Raw genomic sequence first — 17,862 nt, forward strand, 5'->3', positions numbered from 1 at the left:
AGAAAGCCAAAGATGGCTACAGAATCTTCTAGTGCTTGTAAATAGTCATTCTGTAGGAATCTGTGAAAGTGTTTTGATCTGTCAACTTTGCTTAATATTTAGATGAGTCTTTAGCTCATTGACTGTTCCCTTCCTCAACTGATAATTTCCAGGCAGAGTTTAGGAAGATCACACATTTGTCTTCTTAATCCTGAAAAGGACTATTTTTAGTTTCTCCGCTGCAAACCAGAAGAATTACAGGAAGACCGACCAGCCTGAAGGTGGAATACTGGTCATGTTAGCCCCATTAGGGGCATAGATCTGAGTCTCGCACATGTAGCTCAGGGCTCAGACAACTGCCAGACAGGTGGCAGCTGTGAAGGACACACGGCCGCAAGCTGTGGCATACTAGGAAGTGCCAAATATCCACCCAACCACACTTTTTATTTAATGGTAAAAACTTACTGTGAGTATGATGAGATGGGCAGTAAGTACATCCACTTTGGCTCCACAGTCCCCAAAGGTAGTACCTAGGAGAACTGTGGAGCATATAGCAGGTAGACCTCTTGCTATTTGAGTGTCTTCCTTCGTCCCACATCCCTAAAGTTGCCATTTTAGGAGCTGCGCTCACTTCCTCTCATTTTCAGAAAATATTTAAAATAGTGATGGGCTTCTGCATACTTGCTGCTGGCAGGCACCTTCCCTTGCTGCTCACCTGCTCCAGCTAGCAGACCAGCCACCCACTACCCACAGTAGTGATGGGAGTGGTGAGATGGCAGGTGGTGGCACTGGCATTTGGGTGAAGATCAACCCCACAACCCTCCTCAAAAGGTAAGAAAGGAAAGAGAAATGGGATGATGATGGCCATTAGAAGATGGGCAGTAACAACCAGGAAAAGAACAGCTGTAGCAGCATCCACTAAAAGTAAAAGTTATTGGGGGGGGGTCTACCAGAAGTGCCAAAGTTGTAGTGCCCCCCCCCAGGTATTTAATCAAGGGCCTCCTAAAACCTGGCACTGCCTCTGAGACCAAATAATGCAACTTTCATTTTTGTTCAGTTTGCTTTCCAGGCACATAGTAAGTTTCATGTCTGGCCTCTGTGACCCAGGAAGTTGTTGCTCCAATCTTGCTACAGAATGAAAGAAGGGAAGGCACCAGCACAGAACAAAGACCTCAAAAGGTACAGTGCAAACAATGGAAAGGCCCAACATGTCCACAGGGCAACTGAGCGTGTTAGAACAATTCTGTGGACGCTGGGTTAAGAGTCTTCTCAGATCACCTTTGAGGTCTGCTGTATTTCAAATCTTCATGTTCTTAGTTTGTTATCCCTCACTTCCAGCAGCATGAGCCTAGCAATATTATGCGTACAGAGTCAGGAATCTAGGAAGCTGCATTGCACCAGATATTTGCTTTTCTAGCCCAGTACAGTAATACCTCCGCAACCGTTCACCTCGTCTAGCGTCCATTCCGGTGAACGTCCGCAGCAAACCCGGAAGTACTGGAACGGGTTACTTCCGGGTTTGCTGCTCGTGCATGCGCAGAAGCGCATACTGCTCCACACACATGTGCAGACGTGGCGCTTTGCCCTGCGTCCTTTTCGGCTAGCGGCCAGGGCTCCAGAAAGGATCCCGGCCACAAAACAAGGTACGACTGTACTGTCTACTCTTAACTAGTAGCAGTTTTCTGGGGGCTTAGATAGGAGTCATTCCCATCACTTGCTATCTGATTTTTAAATTTGTATTGTGAGGGCCTGTCTAAATAAGGCAGTTTTCAGAAGATGTCTAAAGGAAGTCAGGGAGTATTCCTGCTGAACCTCTACTGGTAGGTATTTCCATAGAACAGGGCCTGCCATATCAAAGGCTCAGCCCCCAGTGAAGGCCAGCCATATGACAGGTGACCACTAGAAGTTTCCCATCAGCAGATATCAGGGCTTGTTCACACTTCTGCTTATCCCATGCATAGAAAGCATTGGTCCGAGAGGTTTTTCATTTGCCCCGTGCTTTCTAGGCATGGTTGAGCTCTAAGTGATAAAAGTGAAGCATAAGGAGTCAGGTGGAACTTTAAGGAGCTTTGGCCCTCAGACACTTAATACTGGTCATCTGCCCTGCAACATCAAACAGCCCCATGCTTCTCTTTGAACCATGAGAACCAGCTTGGGGACATTCAAAGAGCAGTATAGGGCTGTTTGCAAAAGGGCTTTCAAACAGCCCAGCGCTTTGAAGTCCAAGGGGTTTCAAAGCACAGCAGATCTGTCAGATTTGGTCCTCCAGGGCTGGGGAGATAAGGATCTAGAAAAAGTTTCCCCTCTGCTGAGAAAGTCCATTTATATAACACAGCCAACACTACCATCACATGTACTGTGGTGGGTAGTAGATTTTGGGTGGCATTGAATGGAGACAAGATGTCAATTACTGAATGTACTGAAAATCTTTTGCAGTCTGAGAGGAGGACATTGCAAAGGAAAGGGTTCGTTTGCTCCTTCTACCCACCCTCCTTGGTTCCACGGAGCTGGGGCCACCCCTTTGAACAATGGGCCTGCCATGTGAAGTTGGAAGGAAACTGAGCTGGGAGCACATGAATGGGAGGGATGCCTAATGGCACACAATCTTCTCCCAGGCCAATTCCCTCTCCCTCTGTAATGCCATAATCTGCTGTGGGTGTTCCTGCTACAACTAAATGGACCATTGAAAGGCAAACAGACTGGAAAGAGGCACCCCTGGGGCCAGTTCTTACATCCTTGCTGTCTGCCTTTCAGTCACTCCGCATTTGAGAGTTTAGAGTTAGAGGTTTCACAATCAATCAGTGGTGGAAAAGACTGGCTGATAACACCACAACTGCCAGCCTTGCTGTGATTTTCCTAATAACGGTTTCTGGAGAGATGGAGAATTTTAGGTTGTACTTTTCCCCAAATGCAGGATTTATCTTACCTGCCCACTCAGTTCTCTGATGACACATCTCCTACCAGTGACGTGGTTCTGCTGTGCTTACCCATGAACATTATTTGGTAGATAACAGATTTGATGCAATAACTACAGCACACTGTTCAGGAAGTATAATACAAGACACCAAAGTATGTTTACTAACCAAGGTTTCAGCTGCAAAGCATGAAACTGAAAATATAATCTCTCTCCACCTAAGCTCTGAGAGCCATGAGTGTGACAGAGAACCAAAGCAAAATCAAATTTAATACTTCAGCACGGGCTTCCTTGCCTACTTATTTTCACTCCGTGAATGCTTGGCAGTTAGGGTTTTTACATGAATTCACAGGAGTTACTCCCATTAATGGACCCAGCAAATAAATACAGTGTATAGGTTCCAACAATCATCTTTCAGGCACACACACAAAAAAACCACCCCCAAACCTACTAGTAAGCATTTGAAAGAACCTAGATATATATATATGTACACGCTACATTCTTACTAAAGGTATTAGTCCTAACCCTATTTACCTAGCAATAAGGTCCACTGAATTCAATAGGACTTACTTCTGAGCAAATTGGTCAGGATTACAGCATTACAGGCAAGCATCTTCAACAAAATTTTTTAAAAAAGTGTTTTTCTAGTACGGCTCCAGGAAAAAAATGTGATCCTGTAGCTAACTTTAGTATTCTGTTATTTTTGTTCAGTTTTATATATTTTAAAACCGAAACACCAATGCAGGTAAGTGATTTAAGTTTTGTAATGCAGCTACATCTAGGGGTGGAACAGGGCAGTGCACTGACAGCTGGATTTTTTTATAATTTATTTTGTCTGGATACCAAGATGAGTTTCTGGCTACTTTTGAGACTTCTTATGCAACTGGACAAAAATATGAAACCCTTTATGTTTATTCTTGGAGATCCATTAGTTTTAATAAAGTTATGTACCAGGGAGAGATCTGTAATGATAAAACTTTCAATCACGTCAGGAATGTTTTGCAGATATCCCTGTTGTAGTTGGAATGCAAGATTCTGCTCTCTCGCAACATATTTATGAAGAGTTTTAAACAAACAGAAGATTAAAGGGTAAATCAAGCAGACTGCATTCTTAGTTTACTGAGGCTTGAATTCCATTCACAATTTGAAAGGGAATAGATTATGCAGGCAGATAACCCTCGGAACTGTTCAAGTTAGTTACCTCTAATGCTCATATATGATCTTCTTCAGCTATTTGGGGTTATATTTAGAAGCTATACTCCCAAAATAGGGATGGACATCATCAAAGCTTGATATCAAACTTATTTGCAGATGTTTTCTAATTTATATCTCACTCCTTGATCTCAGAAATGTGGGTTTTTGTGTTTTTGCCAGTTCCACTAAAAATACAATCTTCACATATTGTATGTATTATTATAGGTATACTATTATAAACATAGCATACACGTGCACAGTCCAGGTTTCCAAAAGTAACCAGCGCATAAAAAGATAGTGTTATATGCATTGTGGTATACATAAAAATACTTACACATTAATACTGTTGCATGCCACCCCCCACTCTCCCGAGTGGTGCAAAATTGCTGGGGTTCCAGCACTTTTCCAGGGTTTGCGTTTCCTTTGGAACGAGGTACAACAGAGAATGTGGTATCTTTGTAGACAGCTCAGTTAGCAAAGCACAGAACTCTTAATGTCTGGGTCATGATTCCTGCATTGCAGGTTGTTGGACTAGAAATAGGTGACCCTCAAGGTCCCTTCCAACTATGCAGTTCTATCATTCTATTTACACATATATACCATCTGAGCCTACAAGTGAGGGGATCACAGCAACAACACCCCAATAGGGTCTCGCTTCTCCCATAGCTGCAGCCTTGAATTCAAACAGAAATCAAGCATCACTTTGTCACTCTGCCTTCCCAGCCAGCTGCTTCTAGCTCACATCACTCAACTCTCAACTCTGGCCTTTGTCTTTCTATCTACCAGTGAGCTAAGGAGCCTGAGAATCAACATGGCTTCTTAAAATGTAAGTTCTCTCTCACTAACCTTTTTGAGTTCTTGAGTGTGTCAATAGGTATGTCAATAGGCATAATCTGGTAGACCTGGGAAGCATTGCATTTGAAGAGATAAGAAGGACAGTACCTAATAAATCTGTATCTGTTTATTGCTGTGCAGATAAACATGAAATTCCTGTGAAGATTGGAGAGACATCAGTCTAAATATAACTGTAAATGTGTACCAAGTGTTCAGGTAAGCATCTTTTTAGTCTCTCTCAGTATGGTCAGACAGTGTGTCCATCCACTGCAATCAGTGGTTAAGAGTGTAGATTTCTAGCCCTTAATTTTTGTCAGCTTGTAGTCAGTTCAGCCTATCAAAGCCGGAGGTGAGAGCTACCACATCCCCAGAATCTACCCTCTTTGGCAGAAATGTTAAGACTCTGAATTCTAAGTTAATTTTAGCCCTCAGCCCAGAATTGAGAAACCATCAAGCAGTTGCACACCAAATGATTATCTGAATAGACACATCCTCACCATGTCCTTTGCATGTTGTCTCATCAACACCCAGTGGGTCTGGAAAACTAATTGCTGTTGTATAGCCTCACAGTGTCTGGAACATATTTTGGCTTTAAGAGTTGATTTCCACTGAACTTGTAAATATAGGTTGATCTAGTTCTTTATTCCTCAACACAATGTCAGCCCAACAGGACTATACAGTACAGGAAATCTGCTGGCTTTAGGAGTGACTCAACAAATTCCATCAAAAATGTGCAAAGCTGTTTCATGTGTGCTGAGGGATGCAGGTCCACAAATCTTGCGAACTGGGTGATTTAATCTGCCAGTAGATGTGTAGCAGAATATATGCAGATTAAAGATCCTCAACAGTTAGGAACTAATATAATTGATTCACTCTAATTGATCCACTTTCTCAGCTCATTTGAATTAATGGAACTCTTGATTCAAAGCTCCCGCACTAGTTGCGTTGGGGTGGTGGGAGTCCTCAGGAGAGTAGAGACCAAAAGTCAGTAGCTATTCAAGTTCTAAATCTTTAGAACTTGATGATTACTTTCAAAGCCTTAAACAGAACTGTCTTCACCTATATGTTCAGCTCTATACTGGAGGACCCAATGAGATGCCCAGCAGGAAAATCTATTTGGATGCTTGGTCCATGAAAAGGACCAAGCCATCTTTGTGATGGCTCTTTCCTGATGGAATTCTATCCTGGCAGTTAGGCAAACACTCTCTATGATTTTCTTTAAATAAGCTTTGAAAATATCCTTTCATAATGGTTCCTGAAGTTCAAATTGGTATTGCAGGCAATGGGAGCCATTCTCCAAGGCCAATTTTATTGTTTAAATGTAATGAGGTTAATATTGTTGCATTAACTCTTTTAATTACTTAATTTTATGGACTGCATCCCACTTTGTCTCTCCATCCAGCTCTACTATTTCCCATTGGATGCAACCCCTCTTTCTATTTGCTGGTGTGATCTCTGCTGCTAGGAGCTAGTGCAAAGCCTTAAACTGAGGGAGGGAGTTGGGGCAATATGACTGCTGCCCAATTGTCCTGCCCCACACCTTCTGCTGTGGTTGCCATAAGCAGCAGGGCTGAAGGTGTGGCTCTGCAAAGCCCTGTTAGGAAGTTGTAATTTGAGAATGGGTGCTTCTCATTCTCAAAATTGCAGTGGGGTGAAGGTCTTCTAAATATGAATGCATGCACCAAGAAAATAAAATCCATGGAAGTGGGAGATTTTCAGGGTGCTGAATTCTGTGCCTCCGAAGAACACACAACCTTGATTGTACAGCCTTTCCTCTTGCATTTCATATCCATTCACTCAGACACATTAATTAATGCATAAAACACAGCTTTCAGCAAAATGCAGGGAGATAAGCTCTCTAGAGATGCACGAAACAGAAGAAATAAGATTAGATTCCAGCCATTTGCTGAACAGGAAATGTGTTCATATCCAATTACTACTAAACGGCTGGATCTTTTACTTCAACCTTGATTATATAACCTTCCTGTGTCAATAACTCCACATAACTGCCAATCTTATTTATGCAAATATCCAGAATGCTCGCATAATTTGGTATCTCGAGGTTACTGAGACAAAAGATGATGCACTGCTCTATAATTTCCATCTTCAGGGTTTACGATATTCTGAGTTTTTTATTCACAGAATAGCATATCAACAATGGGATTGGAAGGTGAGTTCCCTCTCTTTTCTTGCCATTCTATACAATAAAAACCTAGCCAATATTTTTTTATCAAGTGTATTTGCATCTTTTTAGAAAGGCAGTGTATCCTAGAGGAGGAAACTGCAACAGAAACCATTTTTTAATGCATTGCTTTATCTTGCACTCTGGCCCACAAACTTTCTGAAATAAGATAAAGTTCTCAGTTTGTGTGTCTGTGCTTATACTGACTGTTTTCTATAGGCCCACTTAGCGCCTCTGATTTAGTTCCCAGTGAAAAATGCATGCGACTCAAAGACTGTTCAACAGATTTACTCAGAATGGATTCTTAAGGATACTCAAGAGGAAAAAAAGGCACAGATTAAAAGAATCCTGTGACTCCCAAACGTAGCATATGGAAAGTTGCCCATGGCAAACAAAAATACTGCTATGAATAAAATGAGCTAAAAAAAATTCAAACTTTTCTCCCTTGCCATAATTAGTTGCCTTCATTAAAATGGAACTTTAAATTACATTTCTTAATATAAACATATGAAATAAAGTCAACTTCAGGATTTTTTTTTTCTACGTAGAGTCCTCAGTGTACAATGCAACTTCTCATTATACATTTGCTACAAACTCTGTCCCAGTAGGCATTGGGGCAATTGTGAAGCACACAAGTTCCAAGACCTCTCAGTGCACTAAGGTAAGTGGAAGGAATCCACTTGCTTTCTTTGCCGGCGACGCCAGTCAAAAGGAAGGAAGGGCTAGAAGGCTGCAGCCTGATCCCGTCAGATGTAATCATCCTCTACGGGCTCCCCATTGACATCACAGTAATGGATGAAAATGGCTACCACCCTCTGGAAGACACCTTTCTTCATTTGACGGTGCTCAGAGATCTCTTCGCCTATGGTTTCCATGCAGATGTCAGCTGATAGCTGTCCTTTCCTTCGGGGAGCATAAATAGTAGCTAAAAATAGAGAGAAAAAGAAAATAGAAGCAAAAGGAATTAACCATGGAATTTATACTCGCTTTTAAAAAGCAAGGAGTATTTTCTCAGGCATAAGCATCAAACATTCAAACTGAAGTGTAAGCAATACAAAGAAATGGAAAAAAATATATGGCTATTCCATTTAGCCTAATAGTGCACAGGGGTCACCATCCTTTTGGAGAAAACTGGAAAAAGCATTGTGGACACCAGAGCCTCTTCTGCTGGGTACAACAGAGTGCTTCTTTCAAGCCAAGTTTTGGTGGGGAAGGGGAGAGAGGGAACCTTGCTGCCATGAACACCATGCTGGTGACCCTGGTCCACAACATCGACTTTAACATAAACTTTCCCCTCATTTGAAGCAACTGCTGTCAACAGGGCATGTGTGACTGTCCTCTCTTTTCACCCAAGCACATCCTGCAACACTTTTTAACCTGCTTTCTCTCATGACTGAGCTTCATTGCTTTAGTGTTGTTTGCCACAGAACTGGAGAACAATAGAACTAGAAAGCATCTCGAGGTCATCTAACCTCGTCAGTCCTCCTTGCATGTTTTCTGCCTAGCTGGAATGTGTCCTTGAGCTCTAATTGACTCTTGCTTGCATGGATGGAGGACAGGAAACGGTATGTATAAAACGAGTCTACTGTACAATGATAAGATTTACATTAACTATTCCTTTGACTTTGGCCCCACCCACCACTGGTATGTGGCCCATGGAAGGTTGCCTAGAAATATGGCCCTCCATATGAAAAAGGTTCCCCACCCTTGCCATATATAACCTTACCTTACTCAGCAGTTAGGAAATATCCTTCTAAATAAAATTGTCTTCACCTGATGTTGACAACTTGCCTTTCATACCTTAGTGCATTCCAGAGTCTGCCCTGAGCCCTAGCAGAATGTAACTGCTGACTTGCTGGAATACAGAGCAAAGCTTCACTCCCAGATCGGAATGAATAAGGAGGAACTTAAGGCCTTCTCTCAGAAAGCCACTCATTTCAATGAAGCTTTACTGAATGTCAAAGGTGGGCACTGCTTTGGGTATGTTTTGAGCAGATGGGCAGCACAAATGTTCTACATCAGTAAAGATATTTGCATTCACTTACTTTTTTCATCATCCTCAAAGTCATATCTGGCATAGCCATTAGGCTCAGCTGTTCTGAGTGACCTCAACCAGGGGAAATCCGTTATCATAGAGTACGGGGCACCATCCACAACACCTATGGCAAAGGCAATTGGAAAGAGAATAAGGAAATTTTCATGCTGCTTCGTCAGCTGTAATCCCCTCTGTTCAACCTACAACTGCCTTTGAGGCCAGTCTATGGAAAAATGTGTGTGCATGTATTTGTTCAGTGGTAAGATGTGTGCATTGAGGTGGATAGACTGAGTGCACCCACTGGGTCTGCCACCTCTGTACACACCTGACCATCACACATGAGATGATGTAGAAATTGAGGGGTATAACCTGCTCAAAAGGAATAGATTAAACAGGGAGGAGGAGGAGCATTATATGTAAAGGATGTGTCCACTTGTGAAGAAATCCATTGGAGCATGGAAGGCAGATTGAGAGCATATGGGGTAAAAATGGTAGGAGAAAGAACAGTGACCTTACTGCTACAGACACCCAAGGACTTGGATGGTGCCTTCCTAGAGCAGATTACCAAACATTCAAAAAGGAGACATACAATAGCCAAAATGGAAAATAAAGGTAAAGGTAAAGGTACCCCTGCCCGTACGGGCCAGTCTTGCCAGACTCTAGGGTTGTGCGCTCATCTCACTCTATAGGCCGGGAGCCAGCACTGTCCAAAGACACTTCCGGGTCACGTGGCCAGCATGACAAGCTGCATCTGGCGAGCCAGCGCAGCACACGGAACGCCGTTTACCTTCCCGCTGGCAAGCGGTCCCTATTTATCTACTTGCACCCGGAGGTGCTTTCGAACTGCTAGGTTGACAGGCGCTGGGACCGAACGACGGGAGCGCACCCCGCCGCGGGGATTCGAACTGCCGACCATGCGATCGGCAAGTCCTAGGCGCTGAGGTTTTACCCACAGCGCCACCCGCGTCCCTAAAATGGAAAATAAGCAGTAGCAATTATAAGCTTTAAAACAATTGCTTATCTGGTGTATTTTTTACTTGTTCATGCAACAAATACAATGCTATCCTACTTTATGGGGTTTTCATGCTAAAGAGTGCACAGAAATTTTGCTGTTCTGCCAATTTAGGTACTTGATTCACAGCACTGACTGAGCTGATTTTGCATCCTACTTGAGTGTAATGCAGGTTTGGATAAAGTTACTCAATCCATCTTATGTATGAGTCTGAGTGACAGGTGCATTGTTACATATCTTTAGGTGCCAGGCAAAAGCATTCCTCTTCTTCAAGGCCTTTGGCTAATTTAACAATCTATGGCCTTTTAAGCTGCATCGGGGGATGTCATAGTTTTTGTTCGTTATGATGTAATGTATTTTGTGTTTTTATATTGTAAACTGCCCTGTGATCCTTGCATGAAGGGTGGAATAGAAATTTTAAAATAATAAATAAATATAGTCATGGCATGGAAGACTTCAACTACCCTGATATCTGTTGGAACTCAAACAAGTATTTTCTTGAGAAACAGAATATACCGGTAAATGTCTCCATAATGCTCACCTTCTAACGTGTACATGTCTCTCCCCCAGGGGTACTTTGTATATTTTTTCAGGTCATCTTCTGTTCGCGTAGCTTCAGGGAAGAACTCATATTTAATAAGTTCTCTAGAGGGGGAAAACAAGTACAACAAATATGAGTAAGCATGGAATTCTATCTGAGAAATATGGAATATCTGAACCATGGAATTCTGTCTGAGAAAGAGACGTTATAATCCAGTTTTGTTTTTAACCACTTGGCTGGTCACCATAGGTGACCAGGAATTTCACAATCGGGGGGGGGGGGGTACCAAAAAAGAGATTAACTCCGCCTCTGGCAGCCCACTGCATTTCTATGCTGTGTGTGGAGGAGGGTACTTTGCATCCTCCCCGCCTATAAATCTGGGATCTGTTAGGCCCAAGGAACCACTGGATTCTGAGAGCCCCACAGCAGTAATAGTCAACCAAGACAGATGACAACAGTGGAAAAGTCTAGGCTCAGTGTAACTTCTTTGGAAGTCTAATTGCCTGTTGACATCAAAGAGACTTATTTTCTTGATGCAGAGAGTGACTACCCTAATGTTATTTGTTGGTAACAGGGACACTTTGGTAAGAGGCGGAGAAACATCTGTGACATGGCGAATAACGAATTCTTTACAACCTTGGAGATGGTGGAATGTGCTTACAAAGGCATAAGAAGATGAAGAGACATTGGTGACACTTTACAGCAGAAGAACTGTGGGGCACCCATAAAAGACTGAATAATCTACAAATCCACTTGCTGACTCCGTACCCAAAATGACATAAAAGGTGAAAAAAGTTGACCCAATCTCTATTCAGACTCACTTCCAGAAAGCCTTACATTTCACCCCATTTCATTCATTTGTTTTTATTTCCTAGTTTTATTCCCTGCCTCCTGTCTTGCCTCCTTTTTGCTGTTCCAGTTCACAAAAAGGATCTTTTATTCACCCTTTCCTCCCCTGCACCCTCAGCACTGCATTGTTGGTTATGGACTTTACTCTGCAACACGGAGTTTTTCAATGATCAGGAAACTTAGAAGGGTTTTGAAAAAGCAAACACATCAATCTGAGCTGCAAGGAGTTATAGGCTTAGGATGCCTTTCAAATTGCTTTGACTGATTGCTTTGTCAATGCCATTATTATGCTGGTTCCTATTAAGTTCCTATCTCTGATTCTCATACTGCCTGAATTCATGTTTTGTTATTTCTGTACTGCAGACCTGCAATGTTAATTCCCTACTGTTCCCGTGTTGAGCATTTTGGATCAATAAACCATTTAATTTGCTTCTGCTACGATCTTGAGCCTCTGGTCCTTCTCGCTAGTTACACTTTACTCACTGGGGTGCAAGCGGGAACACAGATTAATACTGCCCTGTGGAGAAACCAAGCAGGATGCTGGTGGAAGCACTTCATCTCCCGCTGGCCCCAGAAAGTGATGCTCCCTCCTGAATATCCCAGCACAGAAAGCAAGAGAGCTGATAGCAGAGGACAGAGCGTGCCTTCCTTCTGCTGCCAGTATTCTGTATTTCTTTGCTGGACACTCAGCAGACAAACCTCCTGCACACCTAGCAAAGAAATATAGTAAGCCAGTGGCAAATGGAAAAGCCATTCTCTAACTCCTCTGCTTGGTTCCTACGCTAGATGAACAGGACACCCCCACCACATGTCCAGCATAGAAACACAGGGAGATGGAGGAGAAGGGACAAAGCAATATGTGCTTTGTCATTAGCATGCTTGGTTTCTACGTGTTGGGTATGCAGTAGGTGAAGCTCTTTTCTGTGTGATGGAGATAGAACCCAAATGGGCCTGTGGAGGAAGGAGGAATCACTCATTTCTAGCCTTCATAGCCTTCAGAATGTTTCCCATGCCTGCTTTTCACTCATAAGAGAGGCAGACAAAGGAGCGATGGCGTGCTCTGTACATCCAAACGCAGGCCCTCCTAAGAGTAAAAAACAGGCTAGTACCTGGGGGGTGGGTGGAGTAACTTACAAGGCTGTGATAATATAATGAGGACAACAGTTATTGGACTTGAACCTACTCTCATTCCACTGGCTCATAAGGAAGACCCCTTATAGATATGAGGATTAGACAGAATAAAACTTAAGATGAATCACTACATTCACACAAGAAAAATACAATGAATACGCCGATGTTTCAAAACACCATCAGCTTTTAAACGATTCCGAAAAGGATTGATGTCTACATCACACTAAGCTGGGGAGGGGAACCTGCAGTTCTTGCTTGAATAAAACTCCCATAAATCTCTGGCTGTTGGTTATGTTGGCTGGGGCTGGTGGAAATTGGAATCCAACAACATCCTTGGGGTGGTGGGGGGAGAGAAGCATAGGACCTTTCTGACTCACAGATATATATTTATCCATTACAGTTCTATTCAGAGAGAGACTTACTGATTAATGTTTGCTATTGTGTCCATCCAGCTGCGAATGCGCACTTTGTTACGAACATTTGGAGGGTTACTAAATTCATGAATTACACAGATGTGGTATGGGTAGGGACCACTAAATATCTTCTGTTCTAGAGTCAGTGTGTCAACCTGTGGAAAAAAGGTACAACATGGAATATAACCAAAATAAAAGAACAAAGTACAGTGACATAATCTACAAGCTGTGTCCTATCACCACTCCAAGTTTCCTGATAAAATATGCCATACTTCTCTTTTGAGAAAGCTGCAAGGAACAAAATAGCATGCATATGATGAACAGATTCTGTACATGTTTTCCAATGAAGCTCTGCCAACACTTACAAAAAGGAGACTTACCAGGGCACCTGATTTTCATTTATCCCCAATACTTCTGCACCTTATCCCATTTGGTTCTGAAGTTCTCAGGAGCAGCTTTATTGGGGTGCCATTGGAAGCTTATCAGAGTAGTGAGGATTAAGAAAAACCTGATGCAGAATTGTTTTCTGATAATGCAGCACCACTGCATACAACCCACTTAGACATGCAAATTTCTCATTTAAAAAAAAGGGGGGGATGGACAAGACTCAGATGTTGAGGAATACAAACAGATTTGAGTAAATGAAATCCATCTGACTACCTGCTGCATTGGACGAAGGTAAATGATCCGGTTTCTCTCTGGTGGTATCCGCAGTATCTGATCCAGTACCTGATCCATATTTAATTTCTTGCACTGAGCATAGTCAAATCGATTGACAATTGGCGCGTTCTCTACCTTCAAGTGCTTAAGTACGCGGCATCTGGTGGCTACATATTCCAGGACAAGAAAATTGTGAAGACCGTAAGATAATGTATTTAGGTTTAGGGTATGGCCTATGGCCACAGACAACCTACCACATTACAAATGTTGGAAAGGCTGTGTTGTCTTATTGCCAATTTGTATGCATTTAGGAACAATAAAATCTTAATTTGCACTTATTTGTTCTCCTAGGGTAAAATTAGGAAATGAAAACTAAAAGCATAAAAAGTGAGAAGTATGACTATGTCTATGCCTTATGTCTTCACTGCTGTCTTATCTTTTTCACCTCCCTGTTCTATCATTATGCAGAAAAATTCTGATAGCCCAGAAAAAAGGAAAAGAAAGAACACCCTTTAGCCCATTAGGTTGGGAAATGAAGCTGCCAGGAATCTAGAAGCACTGACAACTCCTCCTATCCCAAAATTATAACCCTATCTGGAATGTGAAAGCTTAACAGCAGTCATTACTCAAGCATTTATTTTCTTTTTTAAAAATTACATTCATTAAAAATATCAGAGACGCTTACAACAATCATACACAAAACCATACACTAAAAACCCTATCAAAAAGTAAAAATCAGAAATCAGCTCACTATTGTGGAAAGATGTATTCTTAATTGCCTGCATAAGCCTGGTGGAATAGAAAGGTTTTCAGCAGGCATTTATAAGTTGGCACAGAAGGCACCTGCTGAATCTCTGTTGGTAGAGGATGCCACAATACCAGGCCAATGACACTACAGGCAGAGTTTCTTCTTGTTGTCAAATGAGTGTCACCAAATGGGGGAATGATCAACAAGGCTCCTGCTGATGATTTCAGTGACTGAGCTAAGATATAATGGTTCAGGTGATCCATGAGGTAGCTTTGACCAGAGTTGTTCCGGGCTTTGTAAATTAATACAAGGACCTTAAACCTGGCTCTATAGCAGATGGGCAGCAGGTGCAACTGTTTTAACAATGATGTCATATATTGTTGGCCAGATGCTCTCTTGCTGCATTCAGCACCAGTTGGAGCTTCCAAACCTGGTCCTAGGGCAACCCCACATCGCAAGTGTTACAGAAACCCGACTTCATGATTACCAACACATGGGTTACAGCATGGAGTATAGCTGGTGAAATGGATAGGGTTGTTTCCAACTATCTCCTCTTGGTTTGTGAAAGGCTCTTTGCTCCAGGGGAGGGATGTGGTTGTTGCACTTTCCCCTTTCTCCCACTGCACTACCACCCATGCTATTTGAGAGTTCCCCAACCCACTGGATCAGACTTTTCCCCTCAAGGGAGAGCAGAAGGAAGGAAACAATCAATGAAAATATCTCTTCCATTCATAGAAGCCTCTGCTAGATTGAAGAGCCTTCTGTGAGCAGAGGGACACAATGGCTAGAGTCCATTATGTTCAGAAAATTAAACAAGGAAACCCTGTGGTGCATCTGGAGATGTCCCAAGTCTGATGAAAATGTATACAAGTTTCCCAGGCATCAACAATTACAATTAAAGTATACATACCGTGAATAAACATCATTTTAGGGCAGTCTTTCAGCACTAGATCTGTTATGCCACAATTTGTCAAAGTGATCCCAACAAGGTTTTTTGATTTCAGTGTAAGAACCTGGAGAAATTAATTTTCAAAATTAAAGACCACTACATGAACCACACACATACAGACAAACAAAACATTTACCAATGGTGGTGAAATCGGGGCAACTAGCATCTTCTGCAGAGTGTGAGCAACATCATAACATAATGATGTGGAAATATTTGACGGGACTCAAGCAGGATGGTTAAAGGGATCGACTGACATACCATTCTACTAGAGGAACTTCTTCCTCCTTGCCTGCTGGTCTTTAGCAGCAAAGATACTCAGACTACAAGCCAGATATGCACTGCACACAAAGAACTTGCAGTAAATTCTGTTGAAATGAAACCGAAGAATTTGCTTGCTATCCCCTTAAGACAGAATGTGATTTTTCAGTTTGACAGTGCCCTTTTAAAAAAATACAGTCAATTGCGGAGTAGACCTTGAACCAAAACATTTTCTGCAGCATTTAGGGGCATTCATCCATCTAGGCTGTCAGCAAGATGGCACAGGTTTCCAGCTTGGGGCTCAAAAAGGCCTTACCTGGATATGGTCATCCTCAATCACAGGATCGCTGGTGCTTGTGGACTTGTCGGCCGTCCGTTTTCGCTTCACTGAATGCCTGGGCTTTGGTTTGGTCGCTTCTGGGAACAAAAACAAATGAATAAAAGATTGGACATTTCTTATTTGTGAGCAGCTGTAACAGGAATTGCAGAGTCATTGTGAATGGTTTCTTAGATTAATGAGGGTCTTGGAAGTAGCTGGCCTGCAGTGTTTAGTAATTGTTGTTATTTTCGGTTTATACTGAATACATTTTGCTACACTTATATATTGTATTGTGTGTGTGTGTGTGTGTGTGTGTGTGTGTGTGTACACATACACACACACACAAACAAAATCCAAATAAGCATATGTTCAACTATCTAAGTTTGATAAAGAGGTCCTGGAGCACACAAAAACTTGCACAGTACTTCATGTCATTTGGGCTGAACTAATGAACGCCTTGCCCTCATGTAGATTTTGGAATTGCTCTAGGACTGTAACCTGAAGCATATTTAGCAGAAAAAAAGCCTTAACTGGGCTCAGTGGAACTTACACCAAAGTGAAACATGGTGAGGTTCAGGCGGTGGTAGGACTTACAACAGCGCAAACAAATAGTGTTAAACCCTTAAGGTTGGGTTGAGATCTGCCCCTCTGCGAACAAAGGCTCATTTTAAAGGATCCCCCAAGTATCCAGAACAGTTTCTGGGAGGCAAGGAATAAGAGCCCTCAGAACAAAGATGCCTCCCACCCTACTGCCAGTGGGAGCATCTTGCTAAATGAATTCCACTTATCTAAACTCTAGCTCCAGCCTCTAGCTTTGAATCATCTACCTATGTAAGTCTGAAACTACTTCTACCACTGCAGGAAAATACAAAGCCTTAGTAGTCCAGCGGATTACAAAAATAAAATATTTGTCTAAATAGTGGTTTAGATGAAGACATGAAAAGACTTAGTTCCTCGTGGTATTTTTTTCAGATATTGTTGAAAGGTTATAAAAAACCATTAAAACAAAATATAAACAACCAATGTGGTTGGATGGTGTGAAAGGGGCACAGCTGAGAAGGGAAAGTTCGGTATTAGGACCTATGCGCTCTTTCTGTTTAGATTCGCGTCCAATGCATATTTACCCTGGGTCTGCACACCTGCAGGGAAGTGACATTTACAGGAGCTCTGCTCACTGAAGCAGACAAGAGAAGGGGACATGCGGCATAAATATCATCTCCCTGCCTGCATACAGCAAGGAAGAAGAAAAACGGTTTGAGAATTGCAGTGCTTGGAGAAGTCATTGTACTTTTAGCACCCCAGGAAGGGGGGGGGGGGAGATGGACTACACTACTTAAAAATAACAACCACAGAAACACAGTTCATTGAAGAAATAATAATTTAGGATTCCTAATTTCCTTAGAATTACAATACATCCTTCCTTTGGGTAATAAGGAAGCACATAGGAAATATACTTGGGCACTAATTTTGCTGAGTAACTTTTGATAAGTGTGTCTTCAATAGGAAAACTTGGGCATGGGACACAGCTGATGATATGCTGTGCATCATGTCTCCCTTTTTCTCTTTTATTGTACAACAGGATATTTTAATGCCACCACCGTCACAGATGTGTCTGTGGAGGGGATATATTGATTGAAAATGTACTGTAACTTTTGAATAAATGTTTATTTATTTTAAAAAGTCTATTTCTCAGTTCGCCTTTGGCTCAGCCTTGTTGAAGTCTGCAGGGCCCCTGCAGAACAAGGTCAACAGGCACCACACTCAGATGGCCAGAAAATGTCAGTAAAAAAAGCACTGTGGTTACAGATACACACCATTCAAAAACAAGTCTTATAATTGGGATA

The 17,862-nt window shown here is 42.2% G+C and overlaps 2 protein-coding genes across 6 annotated transcripts in view; one reads left to right on the forward strand and one right to left on the reverse strand.

The window, feature by feature from the left end:
• HTR4 (5-hydroxytryptamine receptor 4) overlaps nt 1–7,317 on the forward strand; it is a 169,888-nt gene extending 162,571 nt beyond the window's left edge. The window contains exons 8-9 of the mRNA XM_083597354.1: nt 1,037–1,158; nt 5,063–7,317. The gene's annotated coding sequence lies outside the window, so the exon portion shown is untranslated. The remainder of the gene's footprint in view (nt 1–1,036; nt 1,159–5,062) is intronic.
• Nucleotides 7,318–7,375: 58 nt separating this feature from the next.
• The window catches only part of FBXO38 (F-box protein 38), a 35,524-nt gene continuing 25,037 nt past the window's right edge, over nt 7,376–17,862 (reverse strand). For all 5 annotated transcript variants that reach the window (XM_083596768.1, XM_083596770.1, XM_083596772.1 and 2 more), the window contains 7 exons: nt 16,016–16,116; nt 15,403–15,505; nt 13,745–13,911; nt 13,094–13,239; nt 10,692–10,795; nt 9,149–9,262; nt 7,376–8,028 (listed from right to left, as the gene is read on the reverse strand). In XM_083596768.1, the coding sequence (XP_083452894.1) occupies nt 7,850–8,028; nt 9,149–9,262; nt 10,692–10,795; nt 13,094–13,239; nt 13,745–13,911; nt 15,403–15,505; nt 16,016–16,116 (914 nt within the window). In that variant the 3' untranslated portion in view covers nt 7,376–7,849. The remainder of the gene's footprint in view (nt 8,029–9,148; nt 9,263–10,691; nt 10,796–13,093; nt 13,240–13,744; nt 13,912–15,402; nt 15,506–16,015; nt 16,117–17,862) is intronic.

Source organism: Podarcis filfolensis, assembly GCF_964270895.1.
Source record: "Podarcis filfolensis genome assembly, chromosome: 2".
In the NCBI taxonomy this organism is placed as follows: Eukaryota; Metazoa; Chordata; class Lepidosauria; order Squamata; family Lacertidae; genus Podarcis; species Podarcis filfolensis.